The sequence below is a fragment of the Nyctereutes procyonoides genome, unplaced genomic scaffold (assembly GCF_905146905.1).
Source record: "Nyctereutes procyonoides isolate TBG_1078 unplaced genomic scaffold, NYPRO_anot_genome, whole genome shotgun sequence".
NCBI classification, from domain to species: Eukaryota; Metazoa; Chordata; class Mammalia; order Carnivora; family Canidae; genus Nyctereutes; species Nyctereutes procyonoides.
Genome location: NW_026575134.1, coordinates 22,118,591 through 22,145,853, shown reverse-complemented (window position 1 = coordinate 22,145,853; position 27,263 = coordinate 22,118,591). Strand labels below are relative to the sequence as shown.

Here is a 27,263-nt window from a genome sequence, read left to right as displayed (position 1 = left end):
CTGACTTTTAAAAGCATTGCAAATATATATTTGGTTAGGAGGGTGAGCATGCTTGGAAATGGCTTTATATCATTAACCACTTCTCATTTACCTACTGAAAAAAAAAATCAGGGTAGTTGGAAAAAAGGGCCTTTTGTCTCCTGTTTCCTCAATTTCTTTCTTAATTTCTTTGTTTTAATTTTTAGGGATCTCAATATGCTGTCCGACTCTGAAAATCCCCAGCAGCTGGAACTTCATGAGCCACCAAGAGCTGGTAGGTGAAAGGAATCTGCTCCCAGCTGTGGGTAAGGGTGAAGGTGTGTATGTAAAGGGAGTTGTAGAGGCAGATGATGCCTCTGTATGATGAAGATATAAACACAAACATATTGTATGGGCAAAAATGTAGGTATAGACCAATAGGTGTTTATTTACTTATGTAATCTTAAACAAAACCAAAAGCACTGCAGCTATGGATGTAGCATCCTAGGGAAACACATACTTGTGTGTCAGACCCATTAAAGAAATTAATACAGAATTCTTGCTGTGTGCGTTTACAGTTTTAATTCTTTAAAAATGAATTCATCCAATCAGAGTAGGCCATGGGGCCATTTATTTGAGGTATTATAGAAGTTTTAGATCATACTTGATTCCTTTTAGCATAACTAGATTATGGACCTTTTGATGGCCTTTTTCTAATAAAGAGAAAAATCCACGTGTCATTTCATAAGGACATGATGAAATGGATTTAGCTCTTTCTTAGCTAACAACTGTAGTCTTATAAATGTAGATGTCTTATTACATTAAAAATATGGCTTATTTCTTTAACAAATTTTTCTTGAGCGTTCCCTGTGCTACAGCCAGCATGGAGAGTCTGGGTTACTGCCCTCAGGAACAGGGAGGGGCCTGTATAACTTCTCATACATCTGTGCATGTAAATTCCCTTGTCATCTAGAACTCATGTAAGTTCTATGGTATCAAGTACCTATGAAATGGAGAAATACATAGCCACTTCATTTTGTTGTAGTGGATAAAGCGAAATCCCCAGGGGTTGATCCCAAGCAGTTGGCAGCGGAGCTCCAGAAGGTTTCACTACAACAGTCACCACTGGTTCTGTCATCTGTTGTGGAGAAAGGATCTCACGTTCATTCAGGTCCTACTTCTGCAGGATCCAGTTCCGTCCCCAGTCCTGGGCAACCAGGGTCTCCCTCAGTGAACAAAAAGAAGCACAGCAGCAGCAAGGTGAGAAGTGACCTCTGAGTTACTTATTTTCTAGCTCTGTATTCAATCAAGGACAGAGGAAATCCAGTATCATCTTCTCAGGTGGTTTTCTTGTGATCTCTCATTTCCTAATGATGGATTGAAACAAAATGTCCATTTCTTAATATATAGCGGATCAAATGTTATAAAGATGATGTATTTCTACATTTCTTAAAATACTCTAGCAGTTATAATTATGAGGAACTTGAATGGTGTGTCTAATGCTTTGTATTTCCTGGTTCTTCTTTGCAGTTGTCTGAGCCCCTTTGTGTATGGAACGTTAGCTTTGCATCTTTTTGGAAATGCAAGATAGACATTACATTGGATTTGATCATTTAAATAAAAGGTATAAAGGACACAGAGATAAAATTTGTCCTAAAAGAATTTAGGACAATAAGAAATAAGGAAAATCAGTCATATGGAATTGCCACTTTGAATTTTATCCCTAATTCTATACTGATTGGGGCACCTCAGTGGCTCAGTCAGTTAAGCATCCAGCTCTCGATTTCAGCTCAGGTCATGATCTCACACAGTTGTGAGATCGAGCCCCATGTTGGGTGCTGCGCTCCACAGGAATCTGCCTGAGATTCTCTTTCTCCCTCTTCCTCTGCCCCTCCCCTCATGCTTGCTTGCTCTATCTCTCTCTCAAATAAATAGATTAAATCTTAAAAAGAAAAAAAGAAGAAGAAGAACCAGTAATATAGAATTGCCATTTTGAATTTTATCCCTAATAACATACTAATAAATTTTCCTTTGTTGCAAGTCTTCTTTTGAAATAAATACTTCTAACATTATTATTTCCAAGTCACTGGGCAATGAAAAGAAAACAGAATTAATTTTTTAAGTTTATAAAAGCAGATGAAAATATAGACAGTTTGTAGCTTTTTCCTCATGCATTTGATTGCATCATTTGATGACTTGTTTCAAACTAAATATAGCAACACTTCTCAAAGTGCAATTTCGAGAGTAGATTCAATTTCAAAACATATTTTAACACAGCTGTATTATACCACATGCAATTGTGTATTAGTGTCTGAGAATCACCTCATGGAAGCTCGCTGTCTCCTGAGTTACAGACTGATGGTATTTCTCACTTATTTCTCAATCTCCAGGTAGAAGTCCTCAAGACATGACAAACTCTGCTAGCAAAGTTTCCAAACCAAGCATATTATAGTTCTATGAGTTTCTCATCCTAATATTTTTTTATTTCAGCAACTGACATCACCATCCTTCCAGGAAATTAAGTATGAATTTAAGACCTCCATTGCTCTTCTTTTTTCTTGATTCACAATGTCTGATCAGTCACTGAATCTTAATCCTGAGAATTCTAATTTCCTAAAAAGTCTGTAGCAATTTTCTGTCTTCTCGGAACTCACCAATGTTCTTTAGCAAAGCATTATTTTTTTTCCTAACATTATTGCACTCACTACTGGTAACTCCATTCACCATTTTTATTTCCTTCCTCTTAAACTACTCTCCAACTGTCTGATCTGTGCATAATGATCTGATTGGGTCACTACCTTGTTTAAAAAGTATCCCTACTCCCCAGAAAGTTGGCTGCCTCACCCTTGCGTTGGACCCTACCCTGCTCAGTCTAAAAGTGCTCAGTTAGTGGTTTCTCTTGGGAGATTATTACAGTAAGCATAATGTCCAATCTTTACAATAGCCTTGCTAATAAGTACTCTGTATATTAGGGTTTCCAACACATTCCTACTTTTAAGACATTTTTGGATGGCACCTCAGTGTCAGGGGTCACACTTTGTATAGGATACAAAGATGGATAAAATCCCTTCCCTACATAGTAGGTAGACCAGTGGTTCCTAAAGTGTGATTCTTTTAACAGCATCAGCATCATCTAGAAACATGTTAAAAATTCAAATTCTTGATCCCACTCCATGCCTTCTTTAAGGATTAGACCAAGAAACAAGAGTTTTAATAAGTTCTTCAAGTTGTGTGCTGCCCTTTGAGGTTTAAAAGGTACTGGTCTAGGGGCACCTGGGTGGCTCAGTTGGTTAAGCATTTTCCTTTGGCTCAGGTCATGATTCAGGTCCGGGGATCGAGCCCCTCCATTGTCAGGCTCCCACCTCAGCAGGGAGTCTGCTTCTCCCTCTAGCTCTGGCCTTCTCCCCACCACCCCTCGCTCATGCTCGTTCTTTCTCTTTACAATAAATAAAAAATTAAAAAATAAAAGGTACTGGTCTAATTACAGATGAAGAATGATATGTAACCAAATTCAGTGAAAGTGTAATATTAAATGCCATGAAGAAATACAGTGAGGGCATGAAGAATGGGGTTAGGAGAGCTGGTATTTAGCTAATGAACTGAATCAGTAAAGGGGATAAAGGGAGCAGCACTCCAACCAGAGAGTGCAACATGAAAAAAAATCTCAGAAACAGAAATTGCCTCCGTAGAATGTAGGTGTATAAAAAAATACAGGGGTAAGAAATAAAAGAGAAGCCTAGATGGTTGTAAATTGGAGGGTATTATGTGCTATGCCTGGCTTTTACACAGCAATCTGCCGGAAATGAAGAGCCAGTGATAAGCTGTAAGCAAAAATGAAATAAGAATAACAGGAAGCCTTTGTCCATGAAATCTTTCCATAGTCCAATCCTGCCTTAAGATCAGAAGGTATCCTTTTTCCTTTTCTCCACCCTCTGAAATGCCTCTATGCTTTATGGATCTCTTTTTTTTTTTTTAAAAAAATTTTTTTTTAAATTTTTTTTTTTTTTTTGCTTTATGGATCTCTTAAGACAATTTGTATCTTTTTTAAAAAATTTATTTATTTATTTATTTATTTATTTATTTATTTATTTATTTGAGAGAGGAAGAGAGCACAAACGGGAAGTAGAGGGAGAAGCAGGTTCCCCACTGCAGGGACCCTGACATTGGATTCAATTCCAGGACCCTGGGGATCATGACCTGAATCAGAAGCAGATGTTTAATCAACTGAGCCAAGGAGGCATCCTACTTTGGTTTAAGTACATAATAGGGGGCTTATACAGCATAGTAACAAAATAAATATTCTGATATAAATATCATTGGCACTTGTGTCTCTATAACATTATGGACGTGCAAAATTTGATTTTTTGTAATATGTTAACTATTATGGCAATGATTAGAAGATAAAAACAAGTACAGTAGAGCAAGCATCAAGGAAATGATATTGACATGTTTTATGATATGCAGTAATTCTTTTCCATGCCACGAATGTGGCCTATGTGTTTTGCTGTATTTTTGCTGAAATAAAAATTTATAGAACTACGTTGTCCATAATGGTAGGCACATGTGACAGTTGAGCCCTTGAGATGTGGCTAGTCTGAACTGAGATATCCTGAATATGTGAATTAATGCCAAATTCTTTAGACTTAATATGAAAAAATATATAAATTATTTCATTACAATTTTGATACTGATTTCATGATGTAATTATAATAGTTTGCATAAATTGAATTAACTAAAATATATTATTAAAATTAATTTCACCAGCTGATTCTTACATTTTTAAGTAACTACTAGAATATTTAAAATTACCTCTGGTCTCCTACCATTTAGTGATGATAGATTACTTAACTCTTGCCAATAGTAATAACCATAATCAAATCTAACCACTTTGGGAATGTGTATGTATATAATTATATGAACATTTCTCATTGAAACACATAGTAACTAGATACTAACATTCTTGAAGAAAGAGACCGTTACTTAGTCATCTTTTGGGACATTTATCTTCAACATCTAGCTGGTATAGTTTCTTGAAACCTTTTTTTTCTGAACAGATCAATGGATAAATAAATTTAATTTTAATATTTCTTGACCCATCAACATGTGGTATTCATAAAAGGCAATACATATTTTTCATTTGTTCTCCAAATCCTACAATGTTAAAGAATTTATATTGAGATATTACAGAAATAGGGAGTGACGGTCTGAAACTTACATATCCCTGTCAGGTAATATGTCCACACATGTCATATGTTCTTCAGATAATTTATAGAATTATGGTTTTAACTTCTTTGTGTTTTCATTAGATATGAGACTATTAAATAATAAGACATTAAGGTAATGAAATATATTAAATCTAAAATATTTAAATATAGTTAGCATAATTATACATTTGGATACTTAGAACACCATCTAGTAAACATTCTAAATAATGATTCATAAGTAATTATTAATCTGTTAATATTCTAAATAATTTCTGCTGAGTATATGTAGGCAAAATATGAATCTAAATTATTTAAATGCATCTTTAAATTATATAAGCTATGTATATGACTATTTTAAGTGATTATTTTTCTTAAACTAATTCAATACAAATTTTTATCTTCAAATTTTTTATTTCACCATCTCAAGCTGTTTTGTCTCTGAAATTCTAACCAAACCTTCATCATTTTATCTTTAAAGATTGAATTTCTTTCAAGGCATGGTATGAATAAATGATTCAATTAAAGTACTTAGTTTTAAGTGTCTTATGAAATAGGTCATTGGTTTCCCAAAGTTTGCTGGTCAGAGTACCCTGAACATCTCAGTAATTGTTTTTCATGGCTGTCTTCTGCCCAAAGATACATCTAAAACAGTTTTATTTGTTAAGTAATTAGTTAATTAGTATCTGAATAACCATTGGAAGAAAATAATACATATAAGATGAAATAAAAATAATGTATTTGTTTCATTGCTAATAATTACATATCACTGGAATATGGGCAGCTGATGGACATTGCACAATTCAAACTATGAAATCAGACTGCATACTAACAAAGTGATTTCTTGTTGTACACTGTCCTCGCTGATCTTCCTGAAGTACATTTTTTTATCTTTGCAATCATTAAAAACCAACCTCACAAAGATATGGCATCATTGAAAGGAAAATAGTTGGTCTGATCTTGACGGGTAACTACCTGGGGCTCATGGTTGGCTCAGTGTCCAAAAAGATAGTGATCTTTTTCCTTCTGTAATTTAAAGTATCTCCCTCTCTACCCTATTGAGTTTACTGTCACACCCCAGAACAATTAAAAATGGTCCATAAGTTTACTAAATCTAGTCATATTTGCATGATTATATGTCAAATGAGCTATAACTGTCAAAAAGAGATCAAAACAAAGTCAGTTACCAATAATAATTTAGCTTTGCATTTTATGAGGGGTTTTTGTGTCTCATTTTTTTGTTTTTATGTGTGTTATTCTTGTTTTCCTCTTTGGAATGCAAAGATAACTGCTTTTCGGAAATTCCCCATCTTTACTCAAGATACAAATAGTTTCAGAGGCTTCTATAGTCCTTTTTCTGGATCCAGTTTGCTTTTCTTTGAATTTAAGCGGTAAAGTAATTCTGAAGTAAATATACTTATTCATTAACTAGTAGCTTACCCTTTGCAGCCAGAGTTTCAGTATTAATGAATGGACATTCTTATAAAGGAGCTCAACTAAATAAAGGATATATGGTTTGGAAAATTTAACCTCCACTCTATATAATTTTATGAAAGGTCACATTATTTGTATTCCTTAGTTATTTCCTAAAACAAGACCTGGAATAGTCTTCTTTGGATTGCCCTCATTTCTAGAATAAAAATATAAAGGAAAGGCAACAAGTGTATCTACCTAAACATTAAGGATCTTTCCTTTTCCAGTTAATTATTAAAACCAGGCCAATATTATGTACATGTAGGCAGACAGGGCCTTATTTTGGGGGTAGCAGGCTGTCCTCCATCTTAATGAATATCTCCCCATGTCAGTGCCACATTACCTGAAACTCTATTGCCGATCTGGAGTCAGGGACATCATCTCTCCTTTTGTACAGATACTGCACTGAAATGTAACAAATCAGCAATCTGTCACTTTTTTCAGCATTATGAACCAATTTACCAGATCACATTCCTAACTGCTCTTAGGGCTTTACTGACATAAGGAACTTATTAAGGAAGTGAGAACTTACATAGAAGAGGATAGAACTTTCATTAAGGAATGTGAACTATGAAGAAGTGATTGCCTGGGCGCTTTACTCTAGAAGGCAGCAGTGAGGGGTTGAGCATCCATCCAAGGAGCTCAAGGATGGCCTTCTATAAGCTCTGTGCTCCTAGGCAGTTGTTGTCTAAAAACAACGTCTTTTTCATTTCTCTATAGATCTTTAAAACCTGTAAATAGCTACATTGAGTACTTTAAACCAAAGTATTCATTTCATTAAGTAATTGAAAATGCAGTCCTATAGGTATAAAATTATAGCTTCACAACAGGTTGAGCAAAATGAAAAAACAGATTTATGTATCTATAAAATTAAACACATATTGAGAAGTAGAAGTAGACCCCATAATCCAAAGCAGCCAGATGGATGAAATGCATTTTCCAGGCAGTGTGTTCTGACCAAATAGAAATTAATTACAGAAGGAAGTTTAAATGGTCAATTTTATGATGGACTTATCCATTAATATAATATATGTTTTTAATATTGCAGCCTACTGATGCAACAAAGGTTGTCTCTCATCCGATTACAGGGGAAATTCAGGTATGAAAGTTTTTTTAAAAATCATCATTGTACCATCTTCGTTGGCTGATTCACACCCCCTCCCACTGGTCTATTGTAATTCTAAACACTGTTAGGACCTTTCCTGTTTTGTATGTGTTATATATTATACATTCAGACCTGTGAAAGAAAAATACTATTTTATAGAGCAGCATTTTGGTACAAATATATAGTTTATAAAATCTGTGTATGGAACTCTATAACTTGACATATGTGTCTGATGCCTTAGCAGTATCAGTATGTTTTACGTCTTAGTTTATATTTGTTGAATGTGTTTCAAATATAACAGAATCTCCCAGAAGTGTGAGGGTTCCTCTTTAAGAGTTTCATGAGTCCAATGCTGTCCTCTTTCCATCCTCCTACCAACAAGTGTTACATAATTATTGAACATTTCTTCTAGAGTAGTGTTTTTCATACCAGGGGTCATAACAAGTTTGTAATTCATAAAATCAACTTAGGGGATTTTGACCAGGAACATAGAAGAAAAATAGTACAAATCTCTTTTTTTTTGACATCTATAAATGCATGTTTCTGTGTGTATATCATAATCTATATTTCTTACTGTGAGTCAAAGTCAGAAATGTTTTAAAAACTGTGCTTCAGATGATGCCAAAAAGTAATTCAGGATAGATAAGAAAAATCACATAGAAGAAACAAACACAATGTAAAATGATAACTATTTGAAGACGGCAGGTTTCAGATAAGGGGGAGAGAACAGGAAGTCTTAGAGCTGTCTCTCCGACATAGTCTAGACGAAATTTTCATGAATGATTTCACAAAGGACAGCAGACTTGAACAAATTAATTTGAGGCTAAGCCCCGAGAAGAGGAGAGTTTCCGCTGCCAGAGAGTAATAATAGGCAGGGATCAGCTTTGCTGCCTTGAAATGTTCCTGTACAGAGAAGTTGAAACTAAATATAAAAGAGCCTTCAGCACAAGCTCAGTGGTGTTAGCCCTGCACGAGGGTGCCTGGTAGGATTCTGGAGTAAGGGAGACCGAACGGAATACGTAAGAAGATGTCATACCGCAGTGGCCTCCAGAAGATGTTACAGGGGGGAGGCTGCAAGTGCGAGGACATCAGTGAAGTGGTCATCTGGGCTCCCACTGATGAAAGCAGAGCGGGCGTGAGCCTGGGATGGGAAGAAGGGCCCAGGCCTGGCCCCTTCCATGCTGCCCGGCCTGCCTCCTCACTGCTGCTTCCCCCTTGCAAGAAAGCCAGACCTGATCTTCCTTGATGTCACCAGCAGCCAAGAAAACGCTAGATTTGCTGATTTTCTGATTCCTAGATTTTTTTTCTCTGCCTCTCATTTTTTTTTTTTTTAAACTTCTTCCTCACAGACCAGTATTTGCCATGTTTCGTTCAGGCTTGAGGTTATTTATTCTTGTTTCATTTTCCTTTTCCTTGAGCAGTGATATTTAATTCTGTAGTGGGAATTTATTCTGATAATATTCTTTCTTAATGTGTAGGCTGTTTTTAAAAAATATTTTCTCATAACAGTGATTTCTAGCTTATTTATTTTCTTATAGCGAAACTTTTTTTTTTTTTTTTTTTTTGCAAATGAAACCTTATGTGGTCACCCAAATGATGAATCTGCTACCCTGGCGTAGCTCTGGTTGAAAGAAATGTCTGGGGACATTTAATTTCTGTCTCAAAAGTAACATCTGAGCAATCCTGAGTGTTTTCTAAAGCACTGCAGGATAGTTTCTGAAAAGTACTTTCTTATGGTAGCCTGCAAGTTTTCATTTAAATAAATGGTTTTGGTGCCTTACCAGATGAAAGTGGACATAAAGGCCATCAAAGAAAAGAGTACGAGGGGAAGAAGTTCTCCTTAACGATTTGGAAGCTGTTCTAAATCTCAGTGTAAAAATTGGTGCAGAATAATTCCATTTTTCAATTCCCATTAGGGTACACAATTACTGAATTTCTTTTTTTTTTTTTTTTACTATTATTTATTTATTCATGAGAGACATACAGAGAGAGGGGCAGAGACACAGCAGAGGGAGAAGCAGGCTGCCTTCGGGAAGCCAGATGTGGGACTCGATCCTGGGTCTCCAGGATCACACCCTGGGACGAAGGCAGATGCTCAACCGCTGAGCCACCCAGGAACCCCAGTTACTGCATTTCTAAACTTCTCATTTTTTGTCTTTCTTCATGGTACTTTATTTTATATGTTGCCTTTGCTTTCATAATGGTCAGACAAATTCAGCTTTTCTGTGTTGAGAAAGCAACTGAAGATTCCTCGTCTGCCAGAAAATATAACCAGATGAAAATTATGCTTATTTAGGCAATTATTTTAATTATCAGATTTTAGGGGCAGCCCTGGTGGCCCAGTGGTTTAGCGCCGCCTGCAGCCTAGGGTGTGATCCTGGAGACCCTGGATCGAGTCCCACGTCGGGCTCTCTGCATGGAGCCTGCTTCTCCGTCTGCCTGTGTCTCTGCCTCTCTCTCTTTGTGTCTCTAAGAATAAATAAATAAATAATCTTTAAAAAAAATAATCAGATTTTAAATGAAGTTTGGCTTCTCTAAAATTTCCCATTTTCAACATGAGCACAACATACCTGCTTCAAATGATTATTAAAAAAATGGGTTAGTATTTTTATATATGAATTTTTTCCTCACATATAGATCCTTTCCTTTCTGTCATTTGATAAGCAAAAGCAGCATCAAGCAAAATTAAGTCTTATTGAAAATGATGGCATAAGAATATTTAAGTTTTGAAGGAGAAAAATTAGTCAACTCCATTATCATGAAATATGTAGGCTTCTCAAGTATTTATTTAAATTGTTAATCTTTTCCTCTTCAGTGATAATTATGCAACAGCCATTAAATCTAGGAGGCAGGGCCTCTTCTTTCCTCTTCAGTGTCTAAAATTAAAGAACAAGATCTTATTATCTTATATTCTGACAGTATTAGAAAAGCAGGCACAGAAAAAAACTATCAGTAATATGACATACTATAGAAAGAGATCAAATCTACATATTCTTAAATATTCTTACTTTTCAGACTAACAGCTCTATCTTTAAATAATGATTCCACCTACTGCTAATTATCTGGTAAAATGCAAAAGACATTTTCTAAAAAATTCAGCAATTGATTTATTTTCAAAATCCTAGTAATTGTATTCATGAACGCTGACAACATGTACTATTTTTCTAAGAGTATAAATTTAGCATCAAAATATAACTAGCAATTCACTGTGTGATTATACTTTTTTTTTTGTATGATTATACTTCTAAATGAATTTTAGACAGGCCAGAACTTTAACCATGGAAAGAATGAACAGCACATTTTCTAGTAATTAGCATGTGCCTGGAAGCTCTCAATTAAATTAGACATACACTAGTCTGTTCAGTTTCAAGTAAAATGGAAATGAAGGTTGGTGCTCCCTAGGACACTAAAAAAAAAAAAAAAAAGAGTACTGGTAAATTATTGAATAATAATGTATTATAGATTTCTTAAGACAACAGCAAAATATTCATGGAATATTTTGATGTCCCTTTAAGCTTCAAATCAACTATGATCTCGGAAATCTCATAATCCATATTCTCCAAGCAAGAAACCTTGTTCCTCGAGACAACAATGGTTACTCGGACCCCTTTGTTAAAGTGTACCTTCTTCCTGGGAGAGGGTGAGTAAAGAAGCAGTGTCTTCTAATTTTCACATGCCATGGATTAAAAAATAGTGTTAGTATTTCTTCCAGTCTCCAATTTTAAAGTTTAATATCTGTTCCTTGGTTTTATTTACATGTCTTATTTATTTATTTTCAACTATTAGGTAAGGTGGAAATGAAAATTTGTAATTAAGCCCTCAAGTGTTCCAGGAGAGCCCTGATCATGATAAAACCTGTTTTGACGACGTGTCAGCCTTTTGAATCTAGAAACCACACTCACTAATCAGATGAACTGTGAAATCATTTAAGGAATTATTTGTAGCACATTTAGAGAATTAGCTTTACCTTCCTAAATTCATTTGCAAAACCAGTGTTCAGGGACTTGTAAGTAACTGTTTTATCTTATAGGACATCATTGTCTATCACATTACATGTTCATTAAGTGACTTATTGATGTATCCCTATTTATATGCATATTTTCAAATCAATGTTTTAAGAGTTATAAAATAAGAAAAAATAAGAATAATATTTGAAATGTTGAATATTAAAAATGTTTAATAAGTATGGTAAATATTTGGTAAATACATGAAAAATGACTGAATCGCATGTCTATACAAACTGTTCATATAAAGCAAGTGTTCTTTGGGGATGTTTAATTTTCACATGATAAATGCAAATTGCTACATTCTGGTGTATAAATCAGTACTCAAAGATGATGTCAAAACAGTGATTTGGACCCAATGAATCATTATACCTTATCTGAACGATTTATAGTAGCCACATTAGCATGATGGAACCATAAATAATCAACAATTGTAGGCATAATAAAAAAGAAATTGAAGCTAGTGATTTCAAGGCTCTGGTTTTATTTTTATCTATTTTTTTATTTGAGGGATGACATTTGAATATTACTCTTTACTTGGAAATTTCGAATTGTTGCACATGAGTAGAAAGAATGACCCACCACTTATTCATTACTCGGCTTCAACAATCGTCATTTCCTAGACAATCATGTATCATTTTAACCCTCATATACTCCCTCTACGCAGATTATTTTAAATTTTTTATTTATTTAGATTATTTTAAAGTATATCTCAACTCATAACTTTTTCTGCAAATACTTTACTATATATTTCCAAAAGATCACTCATTTAAAACATAATCATAATACCACATGTAACCACTGTCCTTTCAAAATGTTTAAATAATTCCTTATTTCCCCAACTGCCTCCTAATTGAAGTCCTAATTGATATTTATAGAATTCTTCCCATCAATAGGAGAATACATATTCAAGTGCATGTGAAACATTCACCAAGATAAGCAATATGGTGGGCCATAAAACAAACCTGAACAAATTTAAAAGCACTGAGATCATACAAAGCATGTTTGTGACTATAGTTGGTTTGTTTGAATAGGATCCAAGTTAGAGTTATACATTACCTTTGAATCTGCTGTTTGTTGACTAATTATATCACCACCATCAGATCACCATTTCTTTTGAGATTAATCTTTCTTGTTGATAATGACAGGGCCAAGGAAGCAAGCAGAACCAATAGTTTTGTCAGGAAATCAAATAATACTCAGAAAATAATTTGAAAATTTCCAGGTGTTTTATCAAACTAAGTATACAGCCTTTAATTTTATCCTAATAATTTTATTTAGAAATTTAGAATTGGTGGTTTTGTGATTCTAATTTTAATTCATTGAATTTAATTTACAGGGATCACCAATTAGCCATATAGCACAGAAAAGGGGGGTTTTCATTTTATGTTCATTTAAATCTTTAGTAGTTACAACTGCAGTTTGGCTATCTTTTTTTAATGTGAGTAGAACAACAACAAACTGATAACTTCATTCTGCCTTTGATTGGGTCATTAGAACTCCAATGTTATTTAATGACAATATTAAGGAACAAGAAGAAATCACTGCCAAGGTATATCCCTAATTAAGCATTTGCAAATGAATGAAAATAAAGCAGTGTATTTTACTTTCTGTCATCTCTAATAATATCCTAGAGAGTATCGCCTTTTATACTATATGAAGTACCTATGTTTTATTTATTACAGGATATGTTTCAATTAGACTATTACATACTTGAATAACCCAAAAGGGCAGGCAGGTAACATGAATATCTCAGCCATTCGGGGGGTAACAGGAAATGAGGAACTATAGTGAAATAAAGAGTGAGTTTCCACCTAAAGCCATCTCCATGTATTTTGTCAGATAAAACATGCCTGTTCTTTGGGATTTGCCCCAAAGGGAGCTAATAAACTACGCTTATTCAATTCCTAAACCTTTCCTTAAATTACTACTAATGAGTACAGTGGCCAAGGCATTTGTGACCTGTTATTTTCACTTTAACTCTAAGACTATACTCTGCCTCATGTTATTTATATGTGTAGCTCCTCCAGTTATTATTCTCGTATTTTCTTCCTTATTTCTGTTCCTAACTTTTTTTCTTCCTGTCTTCCCAACTTGCCTGTTGTATCCTCACTCTCGCTCTCGGAATCAATGCAGTCAAGTCATGGTTGTCCAGAATGCAAGGTAGAGTTGGTTCTCTTTCAGTGTCAAGCTACATTGTAATTTCTAGAGTTTTATTTTTTGCTGATTTGTGTATATTCACCTGTGGTTCAGTTTGGGCTATAATTTACATCTTTTTATAGGTTGGTATCATTGGATTAGGCTACCAGCAAATTGTTCTGATTACAATATTACTAAATAGGTTTAGCAGATGTGTGCAATAGAACATTGAAAAGTAGACAATATTAAAATATTTTAGTATTTTTATATTAAATATGAATATGAATAAGGAAAGACCACCTGAAATTAGATATAACTGGTTTTCATATGTAATTTGTCCACTAAAATTCATTTAGCTTCTCGTGTGATAACCATGGCTAAAGTTCTCCTGAGTCTTCTATTACAAATAAAAATAAAATCTAGAGTCATTTTTCACAAGAAATTAACTGATCTTCCAGATGTCCAATACTGGGCATAAATCTCATCTTAAATACCATAGTTCTCTCGTCTTTTTCCTTACTTATCCCTGACACTGAGACATTTCCATGCCTTTATACCTTCTGCACCATGAAGGCATTGCCACGCAACAGGATGCCATAATCTGCCTGCCCCAGTACATTGCCAGGAACATAAACATTCTCCTTTCTTTGCCAATAGTAGGAAACTGTTTTCTAACAGAGCTTATAACTTAGTACATCATCACATTGTCAGACAAGGGTATCTTTCAGACACATAACAAAGAGCATTCTTTTGCACATTTTATTACATTTATATGAAATGTGCTATTTAGTTGGGGAGGAGAATTTTGCACCATCTATAGCAGTGGGGTGATGAGAATTTTAATTCTACCCAGAATATTAATGTTATAGGGTTTGTTTTTGTCTGCAAAATTAAAATTTGACATCTTTATTAATCCGGACAAGCTGTTGCCCAAAAGAGGTTGTTTCTGATTTTGAATGGCGTAGGTATTTAAATATTGAAAAGAATAGGATTAGTCACCACATCCTTTCTGTGGCCAGAAACTTTTTTTTTTCCTTGCAGCCACATAATCATGGTAAATTCGATTCTGTGAAAGGTTGCTTGTGATGACTAGTTTGTTCATCTCAGGACAGCATCCAGATCTCTCAGACTGATTTGCAAAATTAGCTCAATTGAAAGAAAAGTGTCATTTTAGAACAGACATTATCAATCATTTTTTTCAGAACCTTCCTACCCTTATCTAGAGAACCTGGGGGGAAATTGTCTATATTTAATTTAGAAGAGAGCAGGTTTTGTAAACGTAAATAATAGTTGAAATAGTCTGGGATGTGTTGGTTACAATTTTGAAGACCTAGAAGTCACTCTCCTATCCTGTGTTTCATCTAGAAGTCACTTCTATCATCTCTTTGAGAATTGTCAGTGCAAGAAAAAATAGTAATGACAAGGTACTAACATTGTAATTTTGGCTGATGAGGCCAGTGAATAAAGTCCTAAAGTACTTGGGTTTGAATTTCAGCCCTGCCTCTTAGAAGTTGTGAGGTTTCTCTAAAATGATTTCCTCTTCTGCTAAATAGGAATAATAATAACCCCCCTCCCAGGATTTTTTTTTTTTTTTTTTTTGCGATAGTCATACAGAGAGAGAGAGGCAGAGACACAGGCAGAGGGAGAAGCAGGCTCCATGCACCGGGAGCCTGACATGGGATTCGATCCCGGGTCTCCAGGATCGCGCCCTGGGCCAAAGGCAGGCGCCAAACCGCTGCGCCACCCAGGGATCCCCCAGGATTTTTTTTAAAACACACAGAGTAGTACACCAAAAGTGAAAAGCATAATATCTGGCACATAATAAGCTCTTAGTAAGCAGCACTTGATATTATTGTATTATGTACAAATATACTCTCTTAGGGTATACCACTTTGAATTTCCCGAAGCAACTCTAAAACTGGCCTAAAATTGTTGTGATATGTGGGTATAATACAAATTTATACATTTCATATACATATATATGTGTGTGTTTTTGTATATATACACACACACAGAGAGAGAGAGAGAGGGGGTGAAGAACTTTAGGCTATAGGGTAGATTATAGGGAAATAACCTATATACACTTCAGCTTATAAAGCCTGCAGTTAAGAAAGTTAATGGATTACTCTTATTTTATGATTGGCTACACCAAGTCGCTAGTGGTCAGTTATTCCTACAAAAAAGAAATACAGGTACTTGGGCTATTGGATTACACAGAATTATTTATCAACAGTCTATAGGAAACCAAACAACTTTGTTTCTAAAATAATAAAATATAATAATTTGTCATTCTTAAAATTTAAAAAAAATCCTGTTAACTGATAAGAATTTCACTGGTCCAATTTTCTCATATCCTCTCATTTCCTTTTCCCACCCTCGGATCAATATACTCATAAACTCTGAAAGTCTAATTGTCAGCACCGAGATGAGGTGAAACAGGGAAAGAGTATTTGTCCCTGGATAACTAAGAAGTGAAAATGAGCGTATCTGAAGGATCTCATTCTGGTTTTCTCTCATTACTCTGTTTGACAAAGTGCAGACTTTTTCCCATTAATGAGATTTTGCTATGATTGAAGCTGATTTTAGCTGTCATGATACCTGGAAGTTCAGTTCCTGCCTGGACTTTCTCTAAACCTCCTGTTAGCATATTAGACTATTTCCTCCAGGACCTATATAAAGCAGGTGTTGCATGCATCTACAATTCAAAGGACAAAACTTTTTTCATTTCAAAAGATTTTAAGGGGAAAAAAACCAAAAGCATTTTTTAATGATCCATCCAACAAACATTTCTTTAGCACAAACTGCTCCAGACACTCTAAGATGCTAAAGGTAGAACTGATAAACAGCCATAGGCTCTGACTTCAGGGAGCACAGACGTGATGTGGCCAAAACACTACTGCACAGAACAGTAGGGCTTATAAAATGGCATATGATCGGAGTTTCTTTCTAAATTAAGGGAAAATCCTTAGAGGAGTAATTAAAAATAAATTTGTGTGTGTGTGTGTGTGTGTGTGTGTGTGTGTAATTTCCAATAAAGGACAACCAAATAAAACAAAAGATTAAATAAAATTATATTTTAGATAATTCTATGAAAGCAAAATAGAAAGAAGCCATCATATTCTTTCTTTTTTTTTTAAATTAAAAAGAGAAACATAAAGAACTATGTTTTTTGCCAGTGTAGGGGAGAATAATTGAATTTCAAGGCTTGTTTTTTTTTTTTCCTGTTTGCCTCAAAAGTATATCTACTCATGAGAAAGCAAGGGGTCAATAATTTAAAAAATGAAAGATAAAAGAAGTTAGTCAAACTTCGAGGAGATGAAGGTTAATTTTTTTATTAGCATCATGCCCCATCTTGATTGACTTTTTATTTCCCTTTATTAAAAAACTTCCTGATTTTTAGATACAGCCTAATTGTCCTAATATAATATCATTATTTCCATCTTCCCATGAGAGGATACAGTGTGTTTTCCAAAGAAGGGAAAGGAAAATAAGCTCTACTTTTTTTCTCAACCTAATTTATGCTCACATTTAAGAATCCCATTGCTTCCCTAGCCAGCTTCAACTTGTAAATCCAGATTTTGATGTGGCTGTGGAAGTGCAAACAGTTTTCAATTGTGTCAAGTGGCAGCATAGCCCAATGGGATCATGCTCAAGACAGTCACTAAATGTAGTTATAAAACAAATGTTATTGAAGGAATGGCTTTGTGCGACCACCTCTGTGTTATAAAATTCAAGTACAAAAAAGCTGCAAAGGATTTAATTATCATTTTTACAGCCCCACCAGAAATAGTAGAGGCCAACTGTATGTATCTACTTTAATCCTAAAGGCAATGGACACCTTGAGTCTGGAGAGAATTGAAGAATAAAACTCACTAAAAACATAAAATCCTCCAAATTTTGGTTATTTCTGAGTGTGACTGGGCAGGAATAAATATTTATTGCAATTATTCCTCAGTCCACAACATCTTTTAGGATATACTATTCAGAATTTCCCTAAAGAACTCTAAAACTGGCCTGATTTTTTATGATATGTGTATATATACACACATATTGTATATAATTTACCTATATAAGAAATACATATATTTAAATTGAAGTGAAGAACTTTGGATTATATGGTAAAGAAGACAATCTAGGGGGATCCCTGGGTGGTGCAGCGGTTTAGCGCCTGCCTTTGGCCCAGGGCGCGATCCTGGAGACCCAGGATCGAATCCCACGTCGGGCTCCCAGTGCATGGAGCCTGCTTCTCCCTCTGACTATGTCTCTGCCTCTCTCTCTCTCTCTCTCTCTCTCTGTGACTATCATAAATAAATAAAAATTTTAAAAAAGCTTTAAAAAAAAAGACAAACTAGGTACTTCAGCTAATAAAGCCTGAAATTAAGAAATTGATGAATTATTCATATTTTGTGAGACTCATCAATTGAGTTCATGTAGCATATGTTTATGAACAACCATTCCATTTCCCTCTATTTGAATCATGGTCCTGCCAGTTAATAAGTATGCAGCCTTTCCAGCATACCTTAATTCTGCTGAGTTTCATTTTTTTCTGTCCTGTCTCACAGAATTGCCATGAGGATTAAATGAGTAAACACGTAAGAAGCATTTGGAACTCTGCTTAGGAAAAACTAAACATTTAATGAATGTTAGCTCTTTTTTATTTTTATGTGCTTACTTTATAAATTGTTTTTCATACATAAATTAAGAACTTTTGCTAAATGTGTAAGTGAAAAAATGACTAAAATATGCAGGTGAAAAATTATAACAATTATTCATATTCACAAATTAAGAAAAGATTATGCCTTTGGAAGGCATTTTAAAATACAGACTATTTTCATATATATTGACATATCTAGAATTTCAGTGAACTTTTCAAGTGCAAACTTGAGTTTGCATTTAACACTAATTCCCACCTTTTTAAAAAGTTATAGATTTCACTTTTCTTCATTGATAAAAAATTTACTATTCCACTGTATTATGACTCTTGTCCTTATGTTTCCCCACAATCTCATTACCTTAGTAACAAAGTCCAAAACAAATAGAAGCTTTAAAACTCATGAGTTTTTTTCTTCTAAGTATACCTGCCTAGAGAAATAGGCATGAATTCTAAAGTAGTAAAAAGGCTTGCTATTATCTTCAAAGTGGTCACATCCATTCTTCCTATGCCATCATAAAAAATATATATGTATATAAAAAACATAAGATATAAAGAACATAGATTACCAAAGTTATTTTGAATTTTATCGTAGAATATTTCAAACTATTGAAAATTATAGAAAGTAACTAACCTTACCTGTGTTCTTGCCTTTAGTTCTATCAAATTTTAATATTTTGCTCTATAGGCTTCAGATTTTTTTATTAAAATATATTTTATAGATACCCCTGAAGTCCTCTGAAACCATTCCCTTGTCCACCTGAGATAACCACTAACTAGAATTTATTACCTATAATTCCCAAACTCTTAATGATTTTTATACATTTATTATATATATACATGTATTCATAAACAGCTTACTATATTATTTCACATGATTTTAAGATAATATTCATCTTGATATAGAGATATATTTCATTCATTTTTAACATTTTACTATTTCATTAAATGAATATATCATAATGCATATATATTTTTTTCTTATTAATATGTTATTAGAAACAATGTTTTAGTGAATGTTTTTAAACACATTCCTTGTGCACAGGTGGGAGAATTTCTCTAAGGTAGAAGTGAAATAAGTCAAAGTAGAATTTTCTGGGTATTTGGGTACATAGATTTAAACTTCACCAGTTTTATCTAAAAAACTTTGTGCAAATTTATACTGTGTGTGGCCTATGAGAATTCCTGTTTCTTTAAATCATTGCATATACATTTTCCCCAATAAATTTGCAATTTATCTTGAATGCAAAAATGGTCAAATCCTGCTCTTATTTATATATAAATGAGTTGGTCAGAAGTGAGAAGACTGATGCTTTTTCTTAAACTGGATTCAATTCACAATGGCTGACATGTGAGGTCTTGGGGAATCCTAAATTCAGAGGTTCGCAATCTACACATTAGATTTACCCGAGAGAGTAAAAAAAATTCTGATACTCACACCTAATAGGAGATCCTATTAAATCAGAATATGCTTGGGGGTGCAAGGTTGGGAGATCTGGGCGTGGCAGTGGTTGCTCTACTTCGCAGCCTTAGAACTCAGATTCCTAGGTGATCCCAATATGCAGTCATTGTTGGGAATTATTGTCCTTCTGCATATGGCTGATAAGAAAGAGAATAAAGCAAAAGAGAGGAGAAAGACATTTTAAAAGTGAGTGGTGAGCTAGAACTGGATTCTCAATAGCTATGTCTAGAATGGATAGGGTAAATTAGAGCCTGGGAAACAATAGGATGCATTCCAGCATGTGGCTGTGCTTGAGAGTGGGGACTAGCAAGAGTTAGTAGTCAGCCCTTAGTTGGGAATACAACATCAAGTCAAGGGTCAGGATCCAATTCATGTAGAAAAGACAATTTGCAAAATCAAAACACACGAAAGGACTCTAGATGAGTAGGTTGGTTTTCAGGGCTCTAGTGCCCACCAGAACTGAAGTATCATCTAAGACCTGAGCTATAAGGCTAGGCAGAAAATTTAGGGAAAAGGCAGTGAGGATTGGATAAAGGCATTGTCTGTATGGGTAACTTTGATAATAGCAAACAACAATAATTCCAAACCCACCAACTGGTTGAGTCAGCTATAGGTGTTCTGTTTGTTTTAATTAGAATAGGTTTGGGTTATAAACTTCTAACTGTTGCTCAGATGGAATTGAAAAGTCAAGGAAAAATTCAAATGCCCCAAGTTATAATGAATGAGGAACTATTTTGATCTGGTTCATAATGGCTTATCTGAGCTATTGACATAAACCAAGAAATTATATATTGAATTGCTTTATAACTAAATATCCTATTTTACTAAGAGTGTCAAAATATGCTTTAAATATAAGGTAACAAGTGTTCATGGAATCTCAGCGATAGCAACAAACATTTCTCATCCTTTCCTCATCAAAACAATTATTACGATTTTGTATAAGAAAAAAGTGAAAGAGCATTTATTTGGCTTTGCAGATATGATTAGAAGTAAAACTATTGGAAAGCTAAATACCAAGTTATTATTTATGGGGCAAGAAGATATTGATGTTACCATATAGTTCATGTAATTGTCTCCTGCATTCAGGAAGGAGAAAGGCTCTAAAATTATGGTATAGTTAGAACACCTAAAAGCTTTTCTTTAAAAACCACCTTTTGGGCAAATAAAACTAAAGGCAACCAACATATTTTTAAATTGTCATTTTGTATTCAACTTAAGATAAGGTTTTAGACAGGAAGGTGATGGGATGATTACATAATGATTTAGAACAAAATATCATCTTAAAATGTCTGCATGCCCTTCTGGCTGACTATGAAGAAATCAGTTAAGGTAAATAATCAAGATAACTCTTTTTTTTTTTCTCCTAATTCAGTGCTGAGTACAAGAGGAGGACTAAATATGTTCAAAAAAGTCTTAATCCCGAGTGGAATCAAACAGTAATTTATAAAAGTATCTCCATGGAACAGGTATGCAATGATATTTTCTATGTGACAGATTTAGACTAATGTTAAGAATAGTGATGACAAAATCATTGCAAGATAGTGGTCTATCAGTTTTGCCTCATAAACAAAAAGAAATGAATAAAATACAAATAATAAATGTAGCCAGTGAAAGAAAATGGATACAGTTCAAAGTTACCATGAGTTTACACTGTTAAAATGTGTGCATTTTAACAAAGCAGCCAAAAAATATAGAAATAAGACCAATGTAACCTTTTTTATCAATTATTGCAAAATTTAAATATTTCAGCAGGCTGGGCCACATTTATCATATTTTGAGGAAAAATATTTTCCAACTGGCTATGTATTTTTTAAAATTTTGGCCAATCACTTTCATTTTTTTTCCAGTTTTACTGAGATGATTGACATAATACATTGTATAAGATTATGGTATACACCATAAAGATTTGATGTGTAAATATTGCAAAAATAATAGCTGGCAATATTTTGACTTTCACAAATAATACACAGAAAATATTCAGTGTGTATAAATGTATTATTGCACCAGGCAACATTTTAGGAATTCATCTCTTCTCTAAATCAAGACCTCTTAAGAACTTCAGCATTATGGGGCTAAATCTATGGGCCAAGACATACAGATGACTAGCCTAAAGGATTTTAAAAGAGAGAGATTTTTGATTAGTCCTCCAGAAAGTTTCTAATTTGATTACGAAGTTGAAGCTAGGTGCAAAGTGTAACCTGGGTTCTTGAATTTAAAGTAAGTTAAATTTCGAAAAATAAAAAATAAGTTAAATTACCTACAGAAAGAAGAGAATGCTACGTTTTTTTGTTGATTTACTAAAATCAAAAAACTAAATATCTTACCTAAATAACCTAGACAGTTTTGCATCCTACGAATTCCATGTATTTGAAGAGCACTTATAGATTCTGCTTTTTATTTATAAAAATCAAGGGAGGGGATTTAGAATAACAAGGAATTAGTAAAAGTTTGATGTCACTTACGAACACTAGGTTCGACTATAAAATCACTCATATTTTATATAATATTCAATATAAGCCCACATTTTCAGATGAAATTTGAAGCCTTTTGACACAAATAGAAAGAATTCAAGGAAGTGAAAGTCAATGAATCTATAATAGAGTGTGATGCAAATGTATGATGATATATGGGTTAATGACATTTTGATTTAAACTGTAGCTCAAGAAGAAAACACTGGAGGTGACGGTCTGGGATTATGATAGATTTTCTTCCAATGACTTTCTTGGTGAGGTGAGCATCTGATTTCCTTTTCCTTATTTGCTTTCACTATGAACCACCAATCAGAGCTTGTTCCAAGCATATTTCTCAAGTTTATAAAATAATCATTTTGGGTAAAGTTTTGTTTGGCAGATAGGACGTATTTCCTGATTTATTCCTTGAATGGATGAATAATAATTTGAGAAATGGTTTTCACTCTACCATTTGATGTACTTTATAATTAATTTGTAGATGAATCATAAATTCTTTTGATAGGAGGTATATAATCATGCTGTGAATCCAAATTTGAGATAAATTATTATGAAATGAGCTAGATTTTTAAAACGTATTTTCAGATATTTAATCGCTATTCTTCAACTGTATGTATCAGTGACTTGATGTGACATTCTACCTTCTTATTTCTTCTAAGTGTCCCATGAAAAATCTCTCAAAATATTTTACAAGGCAAAACTAGAAGTAGGCAATAAAAAAACAATTTTATGTTAGGTCACATGGGAATCTAACCTAATCATGAAATCTGGCAGAGTGATAAGATCCTGTGTTTTTTATATCTATCATATTTTAACAAAATATATTTTACTTAGTAACCTTTACTTAAAGCAGAAGTTATGAATTAATGTTAAAAAATAAAGCATCTCCAAAAAAAGAAAAATCACCTAGACAATATGACGTCCCTTCCCAGAAACAACAGAAAACAGTTGTATAGTCTAGGTGACATGAGACCTTGTCTGGTTCCAAGACTCTGCACTTTTCTTTCCCATCAAAACTAGACCATTTGACTCCATGCTGGTATAGCCACTGAGACTAATCTCCATCTTTGGATAGTTCTAGGACGCAGTATTATATCTGATTTAACGTCCCATTTCAGAAAACGGATTTATTGTAGTCCTTATAATGTATTGTTCACATGAACCTAAAGCATATATCCATTATGTTGGTTCTCATTTTTTTATATCTCATCAGATCTAAAATGCCAGCAATTGTCAAATGCACTATTACTCATGAACTCTAAGAAAAAAAATGGTGCCAATTAAACCATAACACAGTACTTTTTTCTCATCATAAATGGTTAGTCATATCCTTATTTTTCAAATATGAACTGAAGTATGTTTTAAATACAGGGAATAAGTTAGTAATTGCAGATTACCCGTTCTTTTAATCTTATCCATCTCATATCTAAAAATCAATCTTTAAAAAAATGATATTCAATGTTAAAAGCAAAAGATATCCAAGTGTAGCACTGAAATGTGTTCATTTAACAAAAGATAGCTTTCATTCATAAAGGAATGGAGTTGTGACTCTACATTTTCACATCATCTCCAAATAATTTAATTAATAGTCAAAGATTTTATACAGTTCAATCAATTCATTTATTTTTTAAAAGACTTTATTTATTCGTGAGAGACACACAGAGACAGGCAGAAACACAGGCAGAGGGAGAAGCAGGCTCCATGCAGGGAGCCCGACGTGGGACTGGATCCCGAGTCCCGGGACTCCAGGATCACGCCCTGGGCCGAAGGCAGGCACTAAACCGCTGAGCCACTCAGGGATCCCCTCAAATGTTGATTTAAAAAAACATTATTTCAGAGAGAGAAAGAGAGTGCACAGTGGGGAGGTGCAGTGGGAGAGCAGAGCAGAGCCCAGTGTGGGGCTCAATCTCACAACCCCAAGATCATGACCTGAGCCAAAACCAAGCGTGTGACACCCACCGACTGCACCATCCAGGTGCCCCTAATCAAATGTTTATCAAGCATCTACTATGCACAAGACATTGTTCTCAATGTCAGGGGTAAAGAAAAATGAGGAAAACAGCCTTGTCATCCTCAGAGTCATACCATATCTTTTGACTTACTTCCTTGAGTAAATTTCAGATCACAGAAAAAAGTAATGAATGAATTATATCAATTTCATTGACTTACTACATTTTTTTTTCAGGTATTGATTGATTTATCTAGCACATCTCATCTGGATAACACCCCTAGATGGTATTCTCTCAAAGAACAGACTGAAAGCATCGATCATGGCAAGTCTCATTCTAGTCAGAGCAGCCAACAGTCTCCGAAGCCATCTGTCATCAAAAGCAGAAGCCATGGTATCTTCCCTGACCCATCCAAGGGTAGGAGATATTTCAAGTAGAAAAAGCTTTTATTCTATTTGTTCACCCAGTAACTTCCTGAATATGAATGCCTGTATATTTAATATACTTTAAAATGTTGGATTCTACTGGAAAGTATGTAATATAATATCCTGCAAACAGTAATGGACATGGAATCAGGAAAAATGAGCGTTAGTCTCAGATCAGCGCATAATTAGGTGTAGGACGTGTATGACTTTGTGATCGTCGCCTCTCTGACTCTGGTTTTCAACCAGCACAAGGGACGAGGAGGTTGGGCTGTACGAGCTGTTGGGTTATTTCCAGCTCCCGAAATCCATGATAATATGATTTCACGAAGAAAAATAAAAGTCCTCGACAGTCCATTGACCAGACACACTTACCATTACCATTTATGCATGTCTCTTCTCATCGTTTAAACCCGTTTTTTCATAGGTATATTCTAACTCATATATTATATATGTAATGTATGCACACATAGAATTTTGCACCCTGCGTTTTATTTATATCAAGAACATTTAACCCATGTCATCAAAATAATTGGTACGTTGACATTTACTTAAACCTTTCCTAAATGTTGGCCTCAAGCTAATTCTATACCTTTTCTATAAACTACCATCATCACGTCTGAAATAGTAACGTTGTCCGTTGGATCTGGCAGCACGCACAGCACCCCCTCTGAGCGAGCTTTTCCCTTGAGAGGTTCGTTGCCAATTCCCCACAACTTGAATCTTCATCATGAACCGAGTTCTGCCTGGACCACATAACCGTGTCCTGTGCTGCGTAGACACACCGACCTATGTATTCTAAGTCTCGGCCAATGTTGTCAGAGTGTGCCCGAGCGCCGCGCCCCGGTCCCCTCCTCCCAGGAACGCCCCAGGCCCAGGGGGCTGCGCCCGCGAGAGGGCGGAGGCAAGCGCGGGTCCCGGGGAGGCGGGCGCGCCTGGCCCAGAGCCGCGCCTCGGGGTCCCCTCGCCAGGCTCCCTGCGCCCCGCCTCGCTGCCTCGGCCCCCTCGCCGGGTCCGCAGCGCGGGGCTAGTGAACGGCCTGGGCCGAGCTTCTCCGCACCCCGACACCTCACTGCGGGCCCCTGCCCTCCCCCCGCGCCCCTGCCTTCCGTCGGGCCGCCCGGAGGCTCACAGGGCCGGGTGCCTGCCCGCGGTCCAGAGGCCGCCCGCCTCGACCCTGCCCGCCGCGACCCACCGCCCGGAGCCCGACCCCACCCCGTGCCCCTGCCCCCCACCCCCCCGTGGAGCCCCCGCACCCTCGAGCCCCGCGGAGCCCCTGCCCCTTCCCCGCGGCGCCCCCGCCCCCCACAGACGCCCCTGCCCCCCCCCACGCCCCTGTCACCCCCGGCGCCCCTGCCCGGCCCCCCGCGGCGCCCCTGCCCCCCCCACCGGCGCCACTGACCCCCGCGCCCCCCCTTCCCCGCCCCCCGCGGCGCCCCCGCCCCCTCCCCGTGGAGCCCCCGCCCCCCTCCGCGGCGCCCTCGCCCCTCCCGCGGCGCCCCTGCCCCCTCCCCGTGGTGCCCCTGCCACCCCACCGGCGCCCCCGCCCCCTCCCCGCGGCGCCCCTCCCCGCCCCCCTACCCCCCACCGGCGCCCCTGTCCCCCCCACGCCCCCGGCCCCCCCCTGTGGCGCCCCTGCCCCCCCCCGCAGCGCCCCTGCCTTGGTTCGGGCCGCCCGGAGGCTCGCAGGGCCGGGTGCCCGCCCGGAGCCCGGCCGCCTCGACCCCGCCGCCGTCGGGCCTCGGCTCCCGGGAAGGCGCCCCGCGTCCGGCCGCGGCCGAGGCGCTAACCCCGCCCGCCTTGTGACCAGACATGCAGGTGCCCACCATCGAGAAGTCGCACAGCAGCCCCGGCAGCTCCAAGTCGTCGTCCGAGGGCCACCTGCGCTCGCACGGGCCGTCGCGCAGCCAGAGCCGCAGCAGCGTCGCGCAGAGCCACCTGGACGACGCGGGCGCCGCCATCGCCGCCGCCGAGGCCGCCGTGCAGCAGCTCCGCCTGCAACCAAGTAAAAGCCGCCGATAAACCCCGCATGGCCGCTTGCGCCGCCCGCCCGGCCCGCCCCGGCCGCCCCGGCCCGCCCGCTCCCCGCGCTTGGCCCCCGCCCCGGCCCCGGCCCCGGGCCCGGGCGGCCGCCGCTCGCCCCGCCTGCCAGCCCGCCCGTCCGTCCGTCCGTCCGTCTGTCTGTCTGTCTGCTGGCGCGCACTGCACTAAAACTGGCTGTTTCCTCGTCTGCACCCGCCCCCCCTCCCCCCCCTCCGGCCCGGGCCGTGGCCGCCACGAGCGCAGCCGCGCGGGGTCCCCTGCGCCTCCCGGGCCGGCGAACACCCCGCAGAGCCCGCGACCGTAGGCCGGACGGACGCCGGCTTCCCTGGAGGCCTCCCAGGGGCAAGGCCCCAAGGGACACACGCAGGCAGCCCCCCAGGGGCACAGG

At 37.2% G+C, this 27,263-nt stretch overlaps 1 protein-coding gene across 1 annotated transcript in view; it reads left to right on the top strand.

The window, feature by feature from the left end:
• The window catches only part of PCLO (piccolo presynaptic cytomatrix protein), a 390,843-nt gene that overhangs the window by 301,561 nt on the left and 62,019 nt on the right, over positions 1-27,263 (top strand). The window contains 9 exon segments of the mRNA XM_055301126.1: positions 186-253; positions 1,004-1,218; positions 7,681-7,731; positions 11,253-11,377; positions 13,878-13,904; positions 21,366-21,459; positions 22,652-22,723; positions 24,647-24,827; positions 26,643-26,837. Coding sequence (XP_055157101.1) covers positions 186-253; positions 1,004-1,218; positions 7,681-7,731; positions 11,253-11,377; positions 13,878-13,904; positions 21,366-21,459; positions 22,652-22,723; positions 24,647-24,827; positions 26,643-26,837 — 1,028 coding nt within the window.